A 19559-nucleotide genomic window follows, 5' to 3' on the forward strand; every position below is an offset into this window, starting at 1 on the left:
CATTTAATCCTAACAATTTCTAGGGGCAAGTACTATTATTAGCTGCATTTTGTAGATGAGAAAATTAAGGCTCAGAGAGGTTAGGCAATTTGCCCAAGTTCAAACGGCCAGTGAGCTGCAGAGCTAGAGTTCCAACCGAGGTACTTGTGTTCTGGAGGCTGCATTCTTAACCAGCAAGCTCTACTGCTCACCGTGTGCCAGATTGTAGTTAAATGTTTAATTCTCATAAACCCTAAAGGATAGATGCTACTACTATGGTGCCCATTTAATAAGAGAAGATTGGTCCAGTCAATGTCACCCTGTTAGTAAGTGGCTGAACCAGGTTTTTAAACTCAGTCCTGTCTGACTCTTGGGTCTGAGATTTTAAATACTACCTACTAGTGCCTTCCAGAGAGGTGCTTATTTTGTTTGATCCCATATAACAGTAGAGATTAAATAGATTTTGAGGGAAAGAGAAATGATTTACTAAAAGAATACAGTAACTATCCAGTCATCATCTTCTATAATATTTAATATACTGTTAAGGCAACTATTAGATTTTTCTAAAAAAATTGAAATACTGTTAAGCTAACATTAAAGGTCACCATTCTGAAGAGCAGAGCTCAAAGGATTATTCTTAAAAATTAGTATAATGAGTCATCTCACTGTTTATGTGACTCCCCGGGGTAACTGTAGTTACCTCAAGAGATTTGTGAACATTTCAAGAAAATAAATTTTAACTTATTTTGACTATTGCAAGTATAAGATGTTATGTAGTACTTATTGGGCACAACACATAAGAGTATTACAAAATCAAAACAAATCACAATAGTGTTATAAAAAATATGACCCTTGTTATTTTAGGACAGACTAATTATTATTCTTCATATTACTATTTTACCAAATGAGAGGGATTACTATTTATATCTGAAAAATTAGAAAGTATTAATATGCCAGGCACATCATGATGATTCAGTAAGATTAAAAATTTATAGAAAAATATAAAGGGTGGTTATTATTGTTTATAAGGATATTCCTACATAAATCTATCCTTTCCTTATCTGAGTTCATATTTTGAGTATTGATTTCCTTGACCTTCTGTAAAAACCACTGTTGTAGGATTTCAAATCTCTTGGTAAGCACTGAAAGTCAGAAGATAAAAGAAGAGAGTATATCATTGGTGGTTACAGCATAAATTGCCGCCAAACGATTTTTCATTGGTGTCTGATTGTGAGCCATTTGTGTTTGTATTACCTTTAGGCCCTTTGAACAGTTTGATTTCCACAACAGTCTCCAAAATGGGTCGTCTTCTGCGGACGTACAGCCGAACGATAGACCCCGCTTCTTTGAGGGCCTCCACTGCTTTACTGTGGGAAACCTCTGACACGTCGACCTCGTTCACCCGCAAGATACAATCGTTGACCCTGAAAGACAGGAAAAGAGGTAAAGGTCAGGAGTGGCTGGGAGGGTTTCTTAAAGAATATTATTATAATGATCTGACCTTAAGATATGGAGAAGCAAAGAGGATAAGCAATTTAAAAATGGTGACATTTGGAAGGAACACTTCAAATGAAGCAAATCAAGAAAACCTTAAACTCTTCAGCCTTCCCAGCCTTCCCAAATTGACCACCCTACTGGTCTGGTCCCATCCTGTATTCCAGTTCACTCTAACTGGGACTGCATTAGATACGGTGTAGTTACAAGGAGACAAATTTTAAGGTCTCTGTCAGTTACATCAATATTTTGATTGGTTTTAATCGGTTTGCCTGAGGGTTACAATTTGAGTGGTTCTCAGAACTTACTACCATGGTCTATGCAGACACAGCAAATGTAACTTTATAGCTTAATTTTTCTTGAATCCTTAATTTACTAGTTATAAAAGTAATATGTAACTATTTTAGAAAATCTAAAAAATATAACAATATAGAAAGAAAAACAATAATATGACTCGATCATCGAAAATAAACCTGTTACCTTTCTAGCAAATTATCTTCCAGTGTTTGTTTTTCCTCAAATTTGTCTCAGAGTATTATAGGTTTTTTTTTCCTAAGATTGGTACCTGGGCTAACAACTGTTGCCAATCTTCCTTGTTTTTTTTTCTAAGGATTGGCACCTGGGTTAACAACTGTTGCCAATCTTTTTGTATTTTTATTTTTTCCTGTTTTATTCCCCCCCCCCGCCCCCGCCTTGTACATAGTTGTATATCTTAGTTGCAGATCCTTCTAGTTGTGGGATGTGGGACGCCAGCTCAACGTGGCCTGACGAGCGGTGCCATGTCCACTGCCCAGGATCCGAACCCAGGGCCACCGCAGTGGAGCGCATGAACTTAACCACTCGGCCACAGAGCCAGCCCCATATTATATGTTTTGAAGTTCAGATTTCACAAAGTTCAAAGAAAATCTCAGACCATTCTTGCCCTAGGTACTTATTTTGAAAACCAGGAATTATGACAAGTTCTACATTAAACTTTCCTTTTTGCCATTTGTCTTATGGGAAGGAATAATGTGACTTTTCCATAAAGCTTCCCAGGTAGTTTATAGTTATGTGGCCATGGAATTCAAACCTCTTTTATGTTCATGATGATAGAGATACTATTAATAATGGTTAAGAGTATGTGGCTCGAGACTAGAAAGATGTCTTTCCCTCACTCTGCACATCCATTCTAGTGTTCCCAATCTCACGTCACCATGTTGCTCAGAGAGAAAAATAAGGAGCTACCCTTGCTTAACTCCTCTCTCCCTCCACCACCACACAATCAGCTCTATGTACAAAGTACATCTGCAATCCATCCAGGTTTCTTCATCTCCATTGCTACCACCCTAGTTGAAGTCAGCACCATCTCTCACCTGGATTACTTCCACAGTCTCCTACCTACTCTCTCTGTCCTCTCTTGTCAACTTTCAATCTATTCTCCACACAGTGGCCAGGATAAAGTGAAAATGACTGGTTGCTTACTCACCTTCTATTCTCCATTTCCTTCTTCCAAACAGTGCCTGACTTTGTTCAGGAGATCTATTCCTTAGCAAATATTTATTAAATGAATGAAAGAATAAGCCTAAGTTTAATTATTGGGTCCTTTGTTTCCTAAATTTATAAACACTGATAATTTTCTTAACCTCTCAGCCTCCATATTCTCAACTGTAAAATACATATAATAGTAATACCTACTATAAAGACTTTGGGGGAAGGTTAAGTGAGAAAATATACATGTAAATCCTTAGCACAGAGCCTGGTATGCAATAAGCCCCTAATAAATTGTTGTCATTGGTAGCAGTGCAAAATTTGTTGATTTATAATATTCTTACTATTGGGTCCTTCCCATAATCTTGTGGAATAAGACTTTTTATCCACATTACAGAAAGGGGAATTGTTGCAAGTGGTTCAATTCTGTGTCTAAAACTGTCAGCAATTTGGGTAGAGATTGGATACCATTTCTGGTCTTCCTATATCAAAATGTGGGGTCTTTCCTCTTAGGACCACACATCTAATGTGATGAGCACTTTCATGTACGTTCTGCACATCTATTCAAAATTATAATATGGTAGTGGAAATATTAAACAAAAAGTATGGGAAGAATTTTCCTGTCATTTTTGTCCATAACTTTTCTATACTTGTTTGAGGAGCTGAGTTATAGGAACTCTTGTCTCATGAGAACCCTGAATAGCTTCAAAATCCTGAGATGGAACATTTCACTTAGTAAGATTCAGTGATGTCATTTCATTATAACAGATGCTATGGCTTTAATAGGTTTACACATGCATTTCCTCTGACTGACTAAAAAAAAATCACGCAAAACTACCAATTAAGATAGTTTTGAGAATGTAGGCATCAAGGGTGCCAGCCACCCTGCAGCAGCTGGTCCTTTGAGAGTGGGTAATTTTGTCATCTCATGATAATGCAAAAACATAATGTTTACCATCACCCAATGCTCAGAATACTAATCATATCTTAAAACATTGCTTTCCATAGAAGGGAGTGGCTGACATTAAAAAAATTCTGGATGCTATATCTATTCAAACTCTACTAAATTTTTTCCTTTTGTATACAGTGGAATCCTTAATTGTCGATTGCTGGGGTGAGGAAATTACAGTCTAAATCAGATGTTTTTGTCTGAACATGTGGATGAAGTAGGCAGCTTCAGTGCACTGAGAAGGGCACTGGACTAGTAGTTAGGAGGCCTGGATTTGAGTCCCAGCTGTGTATCAGCTGTGTGACCATGGTCAGATCACTTCATCCCTTTGAACTTTAATTTCCTATGAAAAGAGAGTAAAAGCATGTCTAGGGTTAGTGAAAGGAGTAACCAGACAGATAACGAATACGGATGTTTGTGTAAATTGTAACATACCATACATCTGAGAGATGCAGCTATTGATAGGTGAGTCAAAGATGTTATGCTCAAGGATTTGTTGAAAGGTGAACAGGATGGAAATTGAAATTTTTAGAGGACCTATTAGGTGCCACATCATTCTAGTCACTTCACTTACTCGCTCGTACTTAAGTCAAACTATTTATGGAGCATTGATTCTCGTTTCACAGGCAATGGAATTTTACTGACAAGTCACAGTGTTGGTGTGGGCAGAGACATCATTCCAACCTGATTTTCTCTTTTTCTGAAGCCTACGCTAATACAAAGTTACCAAGAGTTGATCATTTAAGATTAAAAAAAAAAAAAAAGGGAGTGTGAGGGGAGGAGTTTATATTCAAATTCTTAAAATAGAAAGAAAAGAATATCAAGCCAAACTAGGGCACTCAACTTCTCTGCCTCCCAATCATTTGAGATAGCATTTGGCCAGAGGGTCATAGCTGTTTTAAATTAATTTGCTTTCTCTACAAGCAGATAACCTTTGTGAGTAAAGCCACCACTTACGTTCATTTTGAAACACATAACTATATCACCAGCTTCAAACTCAAACAATACTTTGTCCCAGTAAAAAGTGCAGCCTCTATCATATTTCTGAAGCAGGGTATTAGAAAGTCATGTACATGCACATTTCCTCCCGACTCTACCCATGTAATTACTTTGGTGGTTTCACTCTTTCAGTGCTTGCTGTTTCAGATATTAGTCTACAGTATTCGTTGTGGACCAGAATTTCCCACAAAATTAAAAGGTTAATCCTCTCCTAGTCTCATTTCTTTTGGACATTCTGGTACATTTCCTTGCAGAAAATATCTTAGAAACAAAAAGGACATTTCATCATTAACATGTCCACAGAATCACATCTAAATTTTGCACTAAACAAGGAAGTATTCTGGAACAGTATATAGTATCACTGAAAAGTCAAATAATACCTAACAAATTATTTGTTCCATTTTGAAGATATAATTTAAAATAACATGTAATAGCTACTCTCTGTCAAAGGTATTAAAGTATATTTTGCTATAAAATGATTTGTGGTTTTATATATTTTTTAAGGATATTAATTCATCAAAAATAATCACCAAATGCTTGTGTTAAAATTTTGAAATTCCTGTTCATTATACATTAAAAAATACTGGAAGGAAAGATAAAGTTTCAGCTCTCGTTCTAGGTGGATGTGGAGATTATGGGTATTTTAAAAAGCATATTTCTACTTTTGTGTTTCTTTCAAAAGTTCTATAATTGGCAAATATCACAGGAGAGAAGCTAAGAACATGGGCCTGGCAGCCTTGGCCACACCTAGATACAACTGAGATCTTGTCCCAGCTTTAGAACTCAGAAGCTGTGAGACTTTGGGCAAGTCACTCGACATCTTGAAGCCTCAGTTTCTTTATCTAAGAATAGGGAGAATCAGATTGCTGTATGGATTAAGCGAGATAATGCATGTGAAATACCTAGCAAATTGTAACAAATTATAAGGTATCATAGCTATGAAAAAGAGACAAGAATCACTTGCATAAGAAAGGATGTGAAGAGACTGTAGTGGAAGAAAAAACATACTAAAGGGAGAGAAAGGAAGACAGAGCTACAAGCAAGATATTGAAATGAGTTTTGAAATTTTATGTGAAGAAGGGAGGAAGAGACGCGATGTATGGGATTTGGGGAAAGAAATGTAAAAGTAAGGCTTTTAGTAAGTCTTGTTCTATGAAGTGTAACTTAGGTCTGCTTTCGTCTTCCTCCTCCCCTGTTACCAAGAAAATCAGTCAGCGGTTCTGATGCAAACTTTAGCTTTACAGCAGCCTTGGCGAAAGCTTCTAAAGATCAGCACAGTTGGTAGAATTCCCACCAACTCTCATGTCTGCTCTGTCCTTGCTCTGCTCCACACATCTAACCACACCCAGCCACACTCAGACCCTCTCAAGGCTTGATTCAAAAGGAGGTTTTAGGTCACAGGGACTGCAACTTAACTTTGCGGTAGCTTTTGGTTATTAAGGGGTGTCTCCTGATTGACTTATCCTTTATTGTCTCTACTCAGGACTACTACTCTCTTTGGTCAAATAGATAAATTAACTACAGATGAAAGGGCCACATCCCGGAGAAACCTGAACAATGTTGAATGTGCTGAATGAAGTGCAACAATACGTTATCAAATGGAAAACACCAGGTGGGGAATTACGCAGCAGGCACTTAAAGACAACAATCTATTACTTAAAAAAATCAGAATCTGTTTAAAAAGAATAACTCCATAGATTTTATGTGAACCAGAAGGAAACCGGAAAAGCTCTCAAGGTTAAGATAGCAAAAATGTCTTATTTTTTTTATTCCTAGAATCACTAAAGGCAGGTTAAGAACAAATAATAGATACTCAGAACTTTAAGAAAAGACAGGTGCTTTATGCTAGCAAACAGAGAAAAGGAAAAAACGACACATACTCCTACACACAAATAGAGGCTGACCCAAATGGCTTCAAATCATTATGACCTTTTCTAAATCTAATTAATTCTATCTGTATGCTCTCCTCCCATGCCCTCTCATGAAGCACATGTAAGTTCACTGGGGATCTTTAAAGTCCACCACCAGCCCAGGTTTCTCCTTGTTGAAACCTCTCTTTAAAATCCATTTCTTACATTGATTTCATTATGTGTTAATAGTCTATTAAAATTAAGAATAAAAATTAAAATCAGCATAATTTAACAGTTTTCCAGAAAGGGAAAAGGTTTAGTGTTTTGGAAGCATCAGATACGTACTGACGTAGAAATATCTACTGGGCCTTTTTCCCCAACAGACATCCATATGGTTGGAAGAGGAATGACAAGTTCATACAGCTTATCATGGATCACTTGTCAAATTTGCCCAGTCCCTGTTTTTGGAAATCTGAAATTGAAACCATGAGATTCAGAGATTCTGTCTGAACAGAAGAAATAGAAGCTTAACAGCTTAATATGGGAAGTCATTTTCTTCCATGTTGACTGCAAAATGGCAAAGGCTTATTTGCAAGAAGATGGTGAATAAAGCAGAAATATGAAAAGAAGCAAAGGCTTCAGAAAGAGGGAGGGATCCTCTTGGACTCGCTATAGTGCTTCAGTCCAAGGTTGTACTTCCAGGACATGGCTTTCCAATCAATCCTTGACTCTGAAAAGATACTCCCAGTGTCCTTCTAATTCATTCTCCTTTTGATTAAGTAAGCTCAGGTGGATCTTTGTTACCTGCCAACCAAAATTTCTAACTAATATATACAGATATTGTGACCAGCACTTTACATGTGTTTCCCTTAGCTCGTTCCTATTTTCCTTTTCATACTTAATTCAAGTTTATCTTGTCTTCTGGGAAGTCATCCTTGACTCAACTGGCTGGTCCAGTGTCCCTCATTAGGTAGCCAGTGCCAAATATTAATACGGTTACCAGATTTAGCAAATAAAAGCATAGGACATCCAGTTAAATTTGACTTTAAGATAAAAACAATAATAATTATTATTCAGATAAACAAATACTTTTTTTAATGTAAATATGTTTTATACCATGTTTGGGATATACTTATATCAAAAAATTACTTGTGTTTTTCTGCTATTTAAATTTAACTAGGTTTACTGGATTTATAAAAATACGGTATTTATAAAAGCACTGAACCGTGCTTATACTGAACTGTGGTCTTTGGTTTATACAAACGGCATAATGCTTGGCACATAGTGGGAAGTATTTGCATTATGTACTACATATGTATCCTTTAAGCAGAAACATTGAAAGGTAGATAATGCTTCCTTCATTTTACAACAGAAACTGAAGCTCAAAGAAGTCTAGAATCACCATAAGTGGTGTCTAGGTAATCTCAAAGCTCATGCACTGCACCATCCACAACTCCCTGGTTTGCTAAAAATAATGTGGGGACTTGTTTAATGTCCCCAACTGCTGACCATCAGTTGGGTCAAGAATTATACTGGAAAGCAGTAAAGCCAAGCCAAATCACAAAATCTAGATGGTTCTCAAGCTTTAGAGTGCATTAGACTTACTTGGAGGGCTTATTAATCCACAGATTGCTGGGCTCCACCCCCAGAGAGTTTGTGATTCAGTAGGTCTGGAGCAGGAGAGGATTCACATTTCTAAGAAGTTCCTAGGTGATACTGGTGATACTAGTCTGGGACCATACTCTGAAAACCACTGCTCTAGGTTTTGAAGTGTCATTCTACTTGGCTCATGTGTGGTGCATTCTAAAATGAACAGGGGTACTCAATTTTATGTAGACCTAACTGACTGTGATAAAAGTCCTGAGCTCTGACTCTGGACCTAATCCCCTCAATGGTGCAGCTTTTTATTATTTAGAATGAAGTCTCTAAGGGAATCTGGACCAGGAGAGCGCAGCTGCCACACCATGTGAGACTGTGCATATGTGAGCCATTTTCTGGCACTTGTTTTGTATCTGACTCTTTTCCTGACTCTTTTCCTTCAGCAAAGACCAACTGACAGCCACTTCATCCTACATTTTAAAAATAGAGCTTCTGCTCTCGTCTCTAATTCTGGGTGAGAGTAACTCGGGTTTATGATCCATAGAAGCCATCTCCTACAGTGAATATACTGTTTTCCCATCTCCATTTGCCACTTCATTTCCCTTATATAAAACGTTTGCAGGATTCTCTGCAGCTGTCATCTGGGAAAGATCACAGCTTTTCACAATGGGGGAAGAAATTGCTATTTCAGTGTCAATGATTGGTCTTTCGGCACTTTCCCAGAAAAGCAGAGAGACCAGTAGCAAATCTCGAGCCAGGTAACTTAGTGAATCCAACATGGAAAAGAGGCATTGAATGGAGATTTCAAAGGGAAGGGATCATAGCACTGGAGATTACTTAGCCCACTCAGTCCAATACTCTGTCCACAGACAGGCTGCATGTCAACTTTCATGAAACAAGGTCTTGATACTTCCCATCTGGATTACTGCAGTAGTTTTCTAGCTGGTTTTCCTGATGCTAGTTAACTAATCCCTCTCCACGTCATCCTGACACACAAGCCCATCTCAGCTTCAACTTCCTAAAGCAACCCTATCATCATTTCCTCTCCCCTTGAAATTCATCGAGTTACTTCACTTACATAAAGTCAAAGCTGTTTTAATTTATCTTTGTATTCCTAGTGTCTGTTACCCAATTGTCACTTAAAGATGAATGAGCATCACTGAAAGTCCTCTAAATCTGGCTTCTTTTTATACCTTTCAAACTCCTCCTCCAGCCAACCCACATCCTCACTGTTCTGAGAACATAACAAGCTGGTTCCTGCCTCTGCATTTTATTTTATGGTGCTTTCCCAAATGCCCCACCAAAACCAGCTTCATTCAAGGACAAGCTCACACTCCATAGCCTCATGAAATGTTTCCTAATCACTCAAGTCCTCATTGACCATAATGCCTGAAGTGTAAATACATGGTAGATTCTAATAAAAAAGCTATAGATTGATTTAGCACTCCTGAAGACCCTAAAAGTGAGTACTACAGATTAAGAAATACATTTAAAAGTGTTGGATTTGATTTCCTATTTTCTCCTGCTCAGATCTACTCTAATCCCAGAAATTGATATGGATCAGCATACATGAAATTCATAATTATACATTTTCTCACTCTAATTTGATTTGACTTTATGATATTGATGAACATTTCAGTGAAAAGTTGAGTGTGGTATGTTGGAAGAATACTGAGTTAAAAATCAGATGTGAATTCTAATCCTGGTTCTACCAGTTTCCACTTAAGTCATTTTTTTTTTTCTCGTCTCTGTGTTTGAGTTCTATGCTATTAAAATTCTCTTCTAGCTCTGGTGTTCTATAAATTTAAGTTCGAGTTCAATTCAGCCTGACACCTATCTCTACTTGAAAGTGTAGAGTTCACTTCAAATGGAGCAGAGTGCCAAATTATCCTTGTCTCCTCTCCATGGCCAACTCTGTAGTTCACTTTTTATTCTCTATCAAGGTAAATCATTCCACCAACAAAAATGGGGATTTCTCCTTCACTCTCAGCCACACATCCAATCCATCACATAATATTTTAGATTTAGACTTTTCCTTTATCCCACTTATCCTACCCAAGATCTGACCCTTATTGTCAATCACTTAGGTCTAGAAAAAAATTTGTAACTAGTCTTCTTGCCTCTCTCTAGCTTTGCCCCTTTTAATTCATTTTCCAATTTATTGCCAGAATGGTGTTACTGAAATGTACACGTGATTGCTTTATTTCCCTATTTAATAGTATTCAATTGCTCTCCATTTTCTACAGCAGGTTTTCCAACATTTTCAAAATCTAAGCTAAGAAACTTTTTCTTCAAATGAAATCTTATTCAGAAGCCACATAATATACTTTTATAATTGTTTCTACACACCAAAGGCAGAGTTTCTGTGATTTTTGTGGTGGGGAGGGAAGGGAATCAGAGAACAGCCTGTTGCAAGACCCTTGTCTGTGACCCCTCAGAGGCTCTGCGGAATCCAGAGGCAGGGCACCGTATGACTGAGAGGATGCTAGTGAGTACTGAAGGAAATTCAGGGCAAGATCTTTCTCCAAGCCAAGTGCCCTCATGCTGACCTGTGTTTCCTGAAGCAGGTGTCTTTTTCTAATTGACATAAAGGCTTCCTATGGTCCAGTGGTAGCACTGCTCACAGGGCTCTGTGAACGTTGATTGGGCTGACTTGCCTTTTTTTGATAAAGCTCAAAGACCTTCACATAATACATAAGTCTTTTACAATCTGGTTGCTAGTGACCTCCTCAGCTCTGTCTCTTGCTATATCACTATAGTTTCTTCAAACAGCATGCGAGTTCATGATCCAGGCCTCTCCCTCTACCTGGAAGAGCCACTCCAGACTCCACATTTGTGTGAGTACCTTACCCACTTTTCAAGACTACTGCTCATTCTGAAGAAGATTTACAGTTTAAGAGGGGGGATAGAAAAACAAACTACTAAAATTCAGTATGATAAGTGCTATGGCAAGAGAAATATAGGACATTGCAGGAGCATATGATGGGAGAACCTTATCTGGATGAGGGAGGCCAAGGGAAACTTCTTGGAGCAATTGAGGTAGCTGAGATCTGAAGGCCAAATAGAAGTTAGCCAGGTGAATAAAGAGAGGAAGATATGTTCCAGGGATAGCTTAGTGGCTAGTGAGGTGAGGAGCAGAGATCAAGTCTTGAAGGCCCTTCTAAAACATTGGACTTGAACTTAAAGGCAACAGAAAGCCACTGTAGTACTTAAAGCTGGAATAATGTTTTAGAAAGAGCTCACTAAGAACACTGTGGAGATGTGGAGACTTGAACAGATTTTGGGAATGGAGTTAGGTAAAAGAAGGCAAGGATTGTCATTAGAGACTATTATATAATCCTGATAAAAGATATGGCAGTTTGGATTAGACCAGTGGCAGTGGCAATCAGGATAGAGAGGAAGGGAGAGAGGAGAGGGCTAAATAAGATCTAGATATGCTGATGGGTTGGATACGGGAAGTGAGGCAAAGGAAGAGACATTTTGTTTAAATGATTGTCAATGCCATCTTTGCTGCCAATAACCACGCCTTTCCCTCATCCTTCCTAGCAAGGTTGTCCCATGAGAATGCTGTATCTTCTCATGTCATCTTATTTCTCCTGCTATAAATATAATCCACTCAAATTTAATCATCCTAAGAAACAGGCTATTATTTACAAGTATATTTGCATTAAAAAAAAAAAAAAGAAAGAACTCCAGTGAGAGGGCAAGGCCTAAACAAAAACAATCATCAATGATAAGGTCTCAAATGTTAATTGAGAGATATAATATGTTTAATACACACGCACATGCACATTCAACCAACTTTTATTGAGCATCTGCTACAGAGTGCCAGGTATCATGTAGCACTGAGAACACAGTGGTGAATGAGAAAGATATTGATGGCCCCTGGCACAGAAGGTGGAGAGGAGAAGATTTATAAGAAGACCCAAATCACATGAGAGGGACAGCAGCCTATATCACTTATATACAAGACTAGTTCCAGCTTAAGTACATCTTTCAACCCTTGGAGTTTAGGTTCTAATTTCAAGTTTTTGTTTATTACAGTTATTTTAATTCTTGGAACTTAGTTTCCACAGAAAGATGAGAATTGAACCATAAGCAAGAATTCAAGTACACCATGTGGCAAACTGCTTGTAGTCTTGCCTCTTGTTTTGAACTGTTTTTCTTTTCCTGTGAATATAAGAGGTGTGCTTTAATGTCCCCTCCTGGGAAGTGTGCAGTATCTTATGAGCACTCATCTTCTAACACTCCCCCACCTTGTCCCCATCGCACCAGCCACACTGTTCCTAATTCTATTTCTAGTATGTGCCTAGCTCAATCCTGCCTTAGGGAACTTGTACCTACTGTTCCCTCAGTTTTGAAAGTCTTTTCTCTTATTTTTGCTTGGCAAGCTCTATTTTGTCATTAAGATCTTACTTTAAATGCCACCTCCTTCGAGAAGCTTACCTTGATCACTCAATGTAAAGTAGCCACCAGGGACTCATCCTACAACACTCTGCTTTATTCTCTCTTAGCACTTATTACCTGTGATATTTTGTATATTTGTTTATCTTCTGCCCAACAAACAAAAATGTAAGTTCCTTAGAACAGGAACCTTGTCTGTTTTGTTGACCATTTTATGCTTAGTGCCTAGGACAATGCCAAGCCCATAGCAAGCACTCAATAAATAGCTGAATGACAAATTAATGAGTGAATGGAGGGATGAATGAATGAATAGTAGTTCTACCAAGTTTGGATTGGGTTTGTCAACAATAAAGTATACACAATCTTGCTGCCCAAATTTGAATTCTGATAGCTCTAGCTCAAAGACCTTCTTAAATTCAAACCCATAATTATCGGAATTACTATTGATATTAATTAGTATTGGTAAAGACTGTAAGCAATTCTTTATACAGCAGATAATGCTAAATTGCCTGGAGGTACTAATTTTCGAGGGTAGAAGATTAGTGATATTTTTCTGACCTTTTCTGAGCTACAATAATCAGCTGTTATTGTTTATATGCTTTCATAATACCCATAACCCTCATCTCTTCCTAGGCTAAATAATATTTCAGGTAATAAATTTAAATTAATTTTGTGATGAAAACTCATGATGCATTTTGAGATTACTGGTGATATTTTGTGATCTCATAAAACCAGAACTGGAGCTCCTTAATTTAATGGTTGAACTAGTGATTGCAAATGGTATGCTCAATCCCTTATACTTGTTCTCAGCTGTTGGGGTAAAATTCAGAGGCCTGAGAATGGTAGCCAGGGGGATTAGGAGAACCAAGACAGGTACCACCTTTGCTCACAAATATCTTCTTGCTTTCAGTAATTGAGTTTCATTTGAATTCATAATTTTCTCTTTTGAAATACAAAAAAAAAAAAAATTGGTGTCTATCATCCACTCACTATGCATAAGTGTCCATGTAGACAAAAGGGCTTCATTTTAGAACATGGGTAGAGCAGGGGTCTCTATAAGGGGCAATTTCATGGAAGAACTTATTTGAGGAGCCCATAGGCACCAGGTCAGCAGAGGATAGAAGCTTCCAGAAGATAAAGGAGATTAGAAAGAGATCCAAAAGTAAAACCACACATTTCCTAGGACTCCTGTGACAACAAATGCAGCGACCTCTGTGAAGAGTTAAGTGTTTACACAACACTCCAACAATATTTCGTTTTGTTCTTAAAGCCTAGAAATATGCTGGGCAGATATTGCTACATTTCAAATGGAAATACTTAGGATTAGACAAGTTAAGTAACTCAGTCAAATTCACACGGCAGATAAAAGACAGAAATAAAAAATTACACATTAGTCTTACAGCTCCTGGTCTAGTTTTCTTGTCATTTAACACTCTTGTCTATGCTGTTGTCACCTGGTCCTTCTGCTACAATCGTCCGGCAAAACCTCAATCCTGACTGAACCCAACCCTCCATCTTCTTCTTTGCTTCTTCCAGAGCAGCTGAACCTTGAAGTGCTGGAGAAAATTCATGAATGATGCAGTCACTATAAGTTCATGATGTCCAAACCTCCAGTCAGCTTGCTATTCTTCGTTCTGCAATGACATTCTAAACCTTTCCTTTCCTATGTCACTTCCAGCACACAAGTTTATTTCAGACTTCCAAGAGAGCAAAAGAAGCCCTCTGATGAGAAGTCCCTCATTTTATTTTGCCAGATTTACATACCTAACTACATGCAAACCCATGCTCTCCTCTCTTCCTATTACAATGAAGGAAGTGTCCCTTCTGATACCGAAGGTCCATCAATTCACATTTTCTTAGAGACCTCGCTTGATCATTAAATCACTTTATATCCTGCATCATCAAACCCAGTCTCTCTACTTAACTCATTCTCTGAACATTCAAATATGTTCTGGTACCTCCTCTCTTTTAAAAACTTTTCCCTTGAGCTGACATCTCCCTTTGGCTACTGTGCTATCTCTTTCCTCTTCACAAACCAAGTTTATCAAAAGAGCGGTTTACACATACTCTCTATTTCTTCCTTCCCAATCTCTCTTTATCCTGTTCTAACCGAGTCCCCTCACAATGCCCCTGCCAAGAAAAACAAAGAAAATGCTCCTACTAAATGCACCAGTAACCTGGTTTTGGCCAAATCTAATGCAACGTCTTTAGTTCTCATCTTAGTTGATCTCACAACAATGTTAAGGCCAGTTGCTCACTCCCTCCTTGAAGCACTCTTCTTCTGGCTTCTGTGACTTTTCTGCTTTCCTTCCTACCACTCTGGTCACTCCTTTCTAAATCCTCATTTTAGTCCTCCTCCAATCTATTGATCTTCACACTTACAAAACAAAAGCAAGAACAAAACGAAACCAAACTATGCTCTGTTTTGCCTGCTTTAAGTTGACATCTAATTTTTTCATGACAAGTTTAAATAGTAACAATGGATATAATTTCTTGCCCATTGTGAATTGTAAAATTTTATTTCTAACTGTTACATCAGATTTTCCAATGTATATAATGGAATGTAAATATATACTGATTTGAAATCCATGATCACCAATTTAAAATATAGATTAAATCTTCTTGAGCAGTTGGAAATTTTACATAGTTCTTTATTCTCCGAGAACTTATGTTTTCATTTCACTTCTAGTTTTATCCTAATATATTTTATGTTAGAACATCTCATATGTGTCACCATAACATACTTATATGAAACAGAAATGTATGTACAAATACAAATCTTATGATTTTTTTCAAATTTCCTGTGATTCTAAATATTAAAAAATTTCTTCTGGACTGAATTATCATGATGATTATTAATAGTACACATTGATGAAAATAACTTGAATATATTATGAATTTCAATCTATAAATCTAAAACAATAAAAATATAATTGTATTGGGGATTTGTTTGTTTGTTTCTTTTTTTTTTTTGAGGAAGTTTAGCCCTGAGCTAACATCTGCTGCCAATCCTCCTCTTTTTGCTGAGGAAGACTGGCCCTGAGCTAACATCTGTGCCCCTCTTCCTCTACTTTATATGTGGGATGCCTACCACAGCATGGCTTGCCAAGCGGTGCCATGTCCACACCTGGGATCTGAACCGGCGAACCCCAGGCTGCCGAATCGGAACATGCAAACTTTACCACTGCGCCACTGGGCCAGCCCTATGGGGATTTGTTTCTTAATGGAGTGAGTAGAGCTTTTTATAATCAGCTCAAGCTTCCATTGATGATATGAATTAAGGGTAAAAAGAGACAAGATTCAGAATTCCTCCTTTTCATTTCTACAAACATAATTGCTGAGAAAACTTGTTCATATAAACAAGTAGATGGAATGAGAACTTTGAATTCCATCCAAGTTATACACTCCAAATTCTGTGATCTAGCATTAAAACTATTTTAATAATCTATCAGATGACAATTGTTTTTCAGTTTTATTAAGAGCAAAGAATGGGAAACCGCATAACTGAAAGAAAGGATTAATTACCAAATCATTAGAGTCATGGACTTTCTCATCCTGGGCAAGAATATTTCAGATTGTTATTTATATCGAGTAGTAAAATAGTACTGTTAAATAAGTAGTAAAATAGCGCTAAATAGTAAATAATAGTAAGCAGTAAATAGGGTCATGGTAGAATTTGGGGTGGGTAAGACATTTACCTTTCATTTGTAAAATGAGAGAAGAGCAATTATAAACGGAAAAATGAGAAAGAAGAAGCAGTATGAAGCTGCAGGCTACTTCTTAGGCAGGTCAAATTAAAGCTCTGAAAAATCTACCCATGCACTCCTAGGGGTATGCATTACTCAACTTAAAAATCTCTGGTCTAGCCTACATCAAAAAGTTTGGAATAACTTAAGACTTAGTCCTAGATCTTCTTTTTTATTCTATCCATTTTCAAGGCAATCTCTTGGTTCCCTTGGCTTTAAAGATTCACAATTATGTCCTTAGCCAGATCTCTAAGTTCCCAATCCGTATGTTCAACTGCCTATTTGATATCTCCACTTGAATTCTGCATAGGCATCTTAAACTAAACATTTTCCAAAATGAAACTTATCTTCCAACTCTGCCTCTCTGCCAGTCTTTGCCAATTGTTATCCTCCATAGCTCAAAGTCATCCTTTAATAATTCTACTAGATGGTGAACTCTATGATACCAAGGATGTTGTATACCCAGCACCTGATATGGAGCCCAGGATTGGGAGAAGGCACTGATGCTCTATTTGAAGGAATACAACTTCCCTTCACATCCCACTCTGGTTAATCATTAAGCCTTATCAAGTTTATTCCTTAAGTTTATTTCAAAATCTGTCCACTTCTCTCAGTCTTTTTTTCTGCATCGTGGTCCAAGCTCCCGTCATTTATCACCTGAATTACTGCAATAGCTTCTTAAGCTGCTCTCCCCGCATGTGTTCTTGTCAGCCAAGCCAGACTCCCACAGCTATCAGACTGATCTTTACAGATAACAATTTAGTTCAGCCATTTTCTCACTGATACATTCAAAGTTTCATGTTGCTTTTGGAAGGATAAAGAACAAATGACTTACTATGGCATCCAAGGCACTCTCTGCCTGATTTCTCTTGTTCACCACTCCATTTTCATCTTGTGTCTGTCTGCCGTCTCTCAACAGTTCTAGTCCCAGTGGCCTCTTCCCTATTCCTCCTCAGGCCTTTGGACATATTCTCTCTGCCTGATGACTCCTCCAGCCCTTTCACTTGGCTAACACTTACCCTTTATGTCTCAGCTTAAATATCTCCTCCCTGCAACACTTCCCTTGGCTATCCTAGACTAGATTAGGTCGTGCTATGACAGCCTTTCACAGTTTATGGACTTTCCTTTCACAGCACTCATTTTGACTCTAAATTCATGTCTATTGCTACACTGGACTGAAGGCTCCACGAGAGCACAGATCCTATTTTTCTTGTTTCCTGCTCTACTCCCAGTCCCAAGTATCTGACCCATAGCAGAATACCCAGTAAATATTTATAGGATAAATGGATAAAGCTTAAGGGTAAAATGGGACACTCAGCATCAGTTTAATAAATACTTACTTTACTCCTTACATTTGTCACTTAATTTCCCAACTTTAGTGACTTGTCACAGGAGTCGACGACAGTGAAATCAGCTTACTCAATCTCTTACCCCACTACATTGAAAATCCTGAAAGTACCTCCTGTCACTCCTCATACTCACACAAAAGTGGCTCTTGACCATTCCTTTTTCTAACTCAGATCTGCATGTTCCAACCTGAACGTCAGAGATGTGGGAATGTAGAGGAGATGAGTTTACAGCACATAAAGCAGCTGTGGTACTCTCACACCTGGCACAATAGATTAGTCAATAGGATGCCTTTAAAGGAAGCTCTAAAATATACGTATTTTTACAATGATATATGCCTGAGACAACAAACATTAAAGAGTTTACTCACGTTTTAATATATCAATAAAGAAAGCAGCTAATAATTCATTCTTTAATTCATTGTTTTCTGAAAGGAAGCATTGCTTCCCTCCCCCCCCCCCCCCCCCCCCTCCCCCCCCCCGCCACTGGTCTGCCTATCTCTTTAGTAATTTACTTCTAAATTAGACTGTAGTATTTAAAGGAGTTAATGGAGGTTAGGAATAGAAGAGAAATGATACCAACGTTTTAATAAGTAGCAGGGTGTTGTGGATTATAAATGGTAGCCTTAACATCTGTGTTCTAAATCATACTTATGCATAACTGAAAATGATTTGGGCTGAATTTAGATAACACATAGGTCTTTACAGATCAATTCTAGGTCACCTGCCTGAGGTTGACTTGTAAATTATCTTAGTTCAGAATGTTGGAGTAACACTGATATCAAATGTTAACACCTCTCCAGAAGCTTGGTTTTACCAGTTAAAACTGTTGTTCTTAATTCATTCAGCTGTGATGTAAAAGAAAATTTTTGGTCTATGATTTAAAAAAACAACCAAGTAATAAGGAGTACTAGAGTCTGTTTTCAAACATTTACAACCTAGAAATCTGTGAATAACAACTGACCTGGGAATAGTTAACCTGGTTTTCTCTAATATCTGTCAGACTTTTAAATCCCTTCCACAAAGATGTTCATTATAACGTAATAAATAACTTAAATATCTAAAATAGGGTAAAAGTTAAATAATGTTACATCTATATGACTTGAAATTATGCAGCCATTTAAACTGTTTGAAAAGTATTTTTTTTTTATGTAAAGAATGCCTATCTTGTGATATTAAATGAAAATGCAGGATAAAAAGTTCACTATATAAAAAGATGCACTGAATATGAAGACATATAATAAATAGATCCTTTTGGTGATGGGATTACAAATGATTCTAATTTACTTTATAAAAATCTATATTTCCCAAATTTTCTACAATGAATATGTTACTTTCTATTCTCAGAATACATTACCTTCAAAAACAAAATTATTTAATCTTTATCATCTTCTTTTCATAGAGAGTTGCATAGTGACTAGACCTCCAATCCATGCCAATCAGTCACTTCCTGAAGAGCTGAAAGAATTTGGGTATTACTTGGGTATGTTTGCATTTTTAATTTTTAATACTATGACATGGATGTTGGGAGGACTCTGTGCTCACAGATTCTTAAATATATGTTCCATTATTCATCTGCAGATAATTGCAGCCAAGTTCTCTGGTGGAATTAAACAGACTGGGTTAGAATTTTGGCTCAATCACTTGTAACTTAACTTCTTTGAGCTTCCCTCGCTCATGGAAATAAGATTAATAAATGACAGCTATTATTAGTTTTAAGTGTCTT

At 37.4% G+C, this 19559-nt stretch overlaps 1 protein-coding gene across 2 annotated transcripts in view; it reads right to left on the reverse strand.

The window, feature by feature from the left end:
• Positions 1-19559, reverse strand: part of DLG2 (discs large MAGUK scaffold protein 2) — a 1814300-nt gene that overhangs the window by 504076 nt on the left and 1290665 nt on the right. For both annotated transcript variants that reach the window (XM_046685982.1, XM_046685984.1), the window contains exon 10: positions 1234-1403. In XM_046685982.1, coding sequence (XP_046541938.1) covers positions 1234-1403 — 170 coding nt within the window. The remainder of the gene's footprint in view (positions 1-1233; positions 1404-19559) is intronic.

Source organism: Equus quagga, chromosome 14 (genome assembly GCF_021613505.1).
Source record: "Equus quagga isolate Etosha38 chromosome 14, UCLA_HA_Equagga_1.0, whole genome shotgun sequence".
Taxonomy (NCBI): domain Eukaryota; kingdom Metazoa; phylum Chordata; class Mammalia; order Perissodactyla; family Equidae; genus Equus; species Equus quagga.